The following is a 5,000-nucleotide window of genomic DNA, read 5'->3' on the forward strand; positions in this document are numbered from 1 at the left end:
AGAGGTAGAAAGCCCTGGGTTCTACTTCCAATACCACAAAAAAAAAAAAAAAAAACCAATATTGAGCCGGGCGTGGTGGCGCACATTTGTGATCCCAGCATTTGGGAGGCTGAGACCGGAGGATCAGGATTCACAGACAGCCTCAGCTACTTAGTGACACCCTTTGCAACTCAGTGAGACTCTGTTTCAAAATAAAGAATAAAAAAAAAAATAGGGCTGGGGGTGTAGCTCAGAGGTAGAATGCCACTGCATTTTATCCTCAATGGCACAAAAGAAAGAAAAAGGGAGAGAGAGAGAGAGAGAGAGAGAGAGAGAGAGAGGAGAACAAAAGAACGAAAGAAAGAAAGAAAGCTGGGGTTGGAGGTGTAGCTCAGTGGTAGAGCATATGCTTAGTACAGGAGGCCCTGGGTTCAATCCCCAGCTGCTCAGTTCTTTGTATTTATGTAAGGAAGAGCAGGATAAGAGGCGGGAAGGGCACAGCGAAGCGCATGAAGAGCCTGACTCATGCCAAGGAGCCTGGATTTTACCCTGGAGGCCAGAGGGGCCGCGGAAGACTTTCCTGACTAGGGAAGTGACTGCAGTGACCGGGTGCGGTAGTAAAGATTAAGTTGGCAGCAAGCACAGGATGCGCCGGGGCAGGCAGACCTGCCGTCCTGCTTCCCTCCCTCTTTACCCTTGAAGGCAGCGTTCTGGAGCCGCCTCACAACTCCCGGCAGTGTGCACAGTCTGCGCGTCTTAGCTCCGAGCCGCGCCTTCACCTTTGCAAAGTGACACGCTTCCCCACCACGAGAGCAGCCAGTGTCTCGAGTCCTCAGGCAGAGCCTCGGAACTCACTGTCCTCGTGTCTAATCCCGTGGCTCACCCAAGCAGTTGATCTGGAGCTCCCTCGTCTGGGCACTGTCCAGAGTAGAAAGGAAGAGGGGACAAAGCTTCTCCCGGAAATGGCCCGAAAGCATCTTGGCCGCCTTTGGTGAAGAGAAGAGCTTCCCGTAGAGGTAACAGACGGAGGCTTGCACCCCTTCGCTGGGGTGTACTAAGCTCCTCAGCAGATGCTCCGTCAGGCCGTCTGCCCAGAAAACAAGCAAGGAGCAGGTAGACATCTCACAGTGTCAGCTGCCACAGGAAACTCCAAGCTACTACCCCCGAGGCTGCAGTGGTAACTCCCTGTACCCCTCCACAAGTGCTTTCTGACTGCTTCATCAATAAAACCAAAGCTTACAGAAGTTACGCGATTTGTCCTTGGAGAAATTCTCCCTGAGACACTTACTTGCCCTTCACAGATTTAAAAATGTGCTTCTAATATTTCAGAATCAATTCCTCCTGGCCGGGCGTGGTGGCGCACGCTTGTAATCCCCGCGCTTGGGAGGCAGAGACAGGAGGATCGCGCAGGTTCGAAGCCAGCCGCGCGCGCTGGCTTAGGAGACCCTGTTTCCAAATAAAAATGTAAAAATAGGTCTGGGAGTGTAGCCCGGAGGTAGAAGGGCTTCCAGGAACCCCAGTACCACCAAAAAAAAAAAAAAAAAAAAAAAAGAATTCCTCCTTCCAACAAAAGGATGGTCATAGTAAGTAATTAATTCGCTTCTCTTAATTAAAACAGCTCAAGAACAGACTGAAGACACTGGCCTTTCTCAAAGTGACCAACAAGGAGCACATTTTGCAGACAGGGAAAGTGAAAGCTAGGGGAGAGGACTTGCTTCCCAGGTGTACCCAGCGACCCAGCCAGCAGAGGGCAGTGTGACCAAAGCCGACCAGGTGGGGCCAGCGCGGCTCTTCCAGGGTCACTCACCGTGCTCCTCCGTAAGCTTGTCTGCCAGGGCAGGGATGGCATCCACCAACTTGCCAAGAAGGGTTAGCGTGGCCAGGCTGCCTTGCATGGAGGGCATGTTCCGCAGCTACAGGACACAACATGAGCCACTCTGTTAGGATCAGGACAGATCGCCCACCAGCACTGACACCGCCCTCCCCACCCCAGTGCCTATGGTACGAATGTCTCTCCAGGATCGGCTTCTTCAGCCAGAGTCCATCTCCTCAATTCCACTGGGAACTTCCAGGGAAAGGGACTGAGTCAAGTTCCTCAGAATCATCAGCACCCAGCTCAGGACCTGTGTGATGAACTGAATTAAAATGACCAGATACCACCTCCTATAGAACCAAAAATAAGAAAGTTGGGAACGTCAGAAAGACAGACCGCTAACCCAGTACAAAAAAAAAAAAAATCATCACAGCCGAGCGCAGTACTTAGGAGGCTGAGACAGGAGGATTGCAGATTCGAGGCCACCCTTACCAACTTACTAAGATCCTGTCTCAAAATAAATTAAAAAAGAAAATAGGGCTGGGAAGCCGGGTGTGGTGATGCACGCTTGTAATCCCAGCATTTGGGAGGCTGAGACAGGAGGATCACGGTTTGCAGACAGCCTCAGCTACTTAGCAAGGCCCTTTACAACTCGGTGAGACCCTGTTTAAAAAATAAGAAGACAGCCGGGTGTGGTGGCACACACTTGTAATCCCAGCATTCGGGAGGTAGAGACTGGAGGATCATGGTTCATGGACAGCCTCAGCTACTTAGCGAGGCTTTCTACAACTCAGTGAGACCCTGTTTCAAAAAAGACTAAAAAATAGGACTAGAGATATAGCTCGGAGGTAGAAGGCCCCTGGGTTCCATCCCCAGTATCGCAAATAAATAAATAAATAAACAAACAAACTAACTAAAAAATAGGGCTGAAGATGTAGCTCAGAGGTATAAAAGGAAAAAAGAAAAAGAAAGAAAAAGATAAAAAATAGGGATAGGGTGTACCCACACACACACACACACACTATATTATTATAGCTGCTAATACTGATCAAATCCAGGTGTCAGGAACTATGCTTAATGAGTTATAGGAAGGGAAAGCAGTATATATTTCACCTTTTCTACTGACCAGATGTACCACTTAGGGCAAAACTCCTTATTTCTCTGATGACAAGTAACAGCACTACTCTCATAAGCACTTAACAGTGCCGAGCATAGAGACAGTGTTCAGTAAATGTTAAGTGGTAGACCAGCATGGCGGTACATGCCTGTTATCCCAGGACTTGGGAGGGTGAGACAAGAGGATAGCAGGCAAGGTCAGCCTCAGTAAATACGTGAGATTCTGTTTTAAAATAAAAAATAAATCCAGGTCTATAATCCCAGTATCTGAGAGGCCAAGACAGGAGGATTACAGGTTTGAGGCTAGTCTCAGCAATTTAGCGAGATCTTGTTTCCAAATAAAATAGGACTGGGATGTAGCTCAGAGGTAAACTGCCCCTGGGGAGTCAGGAGCATTGGCATATATCTATAGCCCCAGTACTTGGGAGGCTGAGACAGGAGGATCACAGTTTCAAGGCCAGCCTTAGCAACTTAGAAAGACCATGTTTCAAAATAAAAAAAAACAGAGCCAGGCATAGTGGTACACGCTTGTAATCCCAGCATTCAGGAGGCTGAGACCGGAGGATCACTGCAGACAGCCTCAGCTACTTAGTGAGGCCCTTTGCAACTCAGTGAGACCCTGTTTCAAAATAAAGAATAAAAAATCGGGCTGGGGGTGTAGCCCAGAGGTAGAAGGGCTTCCAGGAACCCCAGTACCACAGAAAGAAGAAAGAAAGAAAGAAAGAAAGAAAGAAAGAAAGAAAGAAAGAAAGAAAGAAAGAAAGAAAGAAAGGAAGGAAGGAAGGAAGGAAGAAAGAAAGGAAGGAAGGAAGGGGGCTAAGGTGTAGCTTGAAGGTAGAACACCTCTGGGTATACCAGCCCTATTTTATTTTTATTTTGCATCAGGGTCTCTAGGCTGATGAGTCTCACTACTTGCTCAGGCTGTCCTCTCGCCTGCCATCCTCCTGTCTCAGCCTCCCAAGTACTGGGATTACAAACCCGGCTCAGCTTCCTCCACTGAAACCTCCCCATCTATTCCCAAAAGGGCTGGCTCAGCTGACAGGACCTGAGGCTCCCGAGGAGCCTCGAGAGCCCACAGCTCACACTGACCTCCTTGTGGCACTCGTCCAGCAGGCAACGGATGGGCGGCTCCAGCTCCAACTGCACCACAAGCTGGACGAGAACTGAGGAGACAGAGAGCGTCACCGACCAGAGCTCACTCCAACCCAGCCGCACCGCTCCTGGTCCTTCTGTGCCGGTATGGAAAATCGCTCTGGTGCTGATTTCCAGTAAAATGTGAAAAGCAGGCAGAGTGTGGGCGAGCACAGGTGCTCAGGAGCAACACACTTTGCCTGTTGCTCCTCAGAGCCCCCCCACCCCCTGCCCTTTGTCCTGATGATTATCCCGTAAGAATGTAAAGGCAATTAGAGCCTGAGCCCTAGAAGTGTATAGGAACTCAGGAGCATCTAGTGACAATTAAAGACTGTGGCCTTACAAATATATAAAAACAATTAAAAGCCCTAAGATCGCCAGGCGTGGTGACGCACACTTGTAAGCTCAGCATTTGAGAGGCTGAGACAGGAGGATCGAGGTTCGTGAACAGCCTCAGCTACTACTTAGTGAGACCCTTTGCAACTCAGTTTCAAAATAAAGAAAATAGCCAGGCGTGGTGGCACACGCTTGTAATCCCCACGCTTGGGAGGCAGAGACAGGAGGATCACACAGGTTCGAAGCCAGCCGCACGCACTGGCTTAGGAGACCCTGTTTCCAAATAAAAATGTAAAAATAGGTCTGGGAGTGTAGCCCAGAGGTAGAAGGGCTTCCAGGAACCCCAGTGCCACCAAAATAAATAAATAAATAAAATAAAATAAAATAAAAAAGGGCTGGGAGGAGTAGCTCAAAGGTAGAATGCCCCTGGGTTCCATCCCCAGTACCGCAAAAAAAAAAAAAAAGCTGTTTTATTGTTCTAAAAAAGTTCAAATATGTGCAGAAAGGTGTATAAACACCAGTCAGCCAAAGGGATGAGCAGAGGCAGTCAGCAGGCTATTGTCCTTCGGCTCCACCTGTGTTAATAGCTTTCCATCACCATGACAATATAACAATTATAAGGGAA

At 48.7% G+C, this 5,000-nt stretch overlaps 1 protein-coding gene across 1 annotated transcript in view; it reads right to left on the bottom strand.

The window, feature by feature from the left end:
- Positions 1-5,000, bottom strand: part of MEI1 (meiotic double-stranded break formation protein 1) — a gene marked incomplete at both ends in the record, with an annotated part of 81,435 nt that overhangs the window by 65,783 nt on the left and 10,652 nt on the right. Inside the window, 3 exons of the mRNA XM_080704775.1 lie at positions 863-1,066; positions 1,787-1,892; positions 3,998-4,071. Coding sequence (XP_080560901.1) covers positions 863-1,066; positions 1,787-1,892; positions 3,998-4,071 — 384 coding nt within the window. The remainder of the gene's footprint in view (positions 1-862; positions 1,067-1,786; positions 1,893-3,997; positions 4,072-5,000) is intronic.

The sequence above is a fragment of the Muscardinus avellanarius genome, assembly GCF_963383645.1.
Source record: "Muscardinus avellanarius genome assembly, chromosome: 11".
Lineage (NCBI taxonomy): Eukaryota > Metazoa > Chordata > Mammalia > Rodentia > Gliridae > Muscardinus > Muscardinus avellanarius.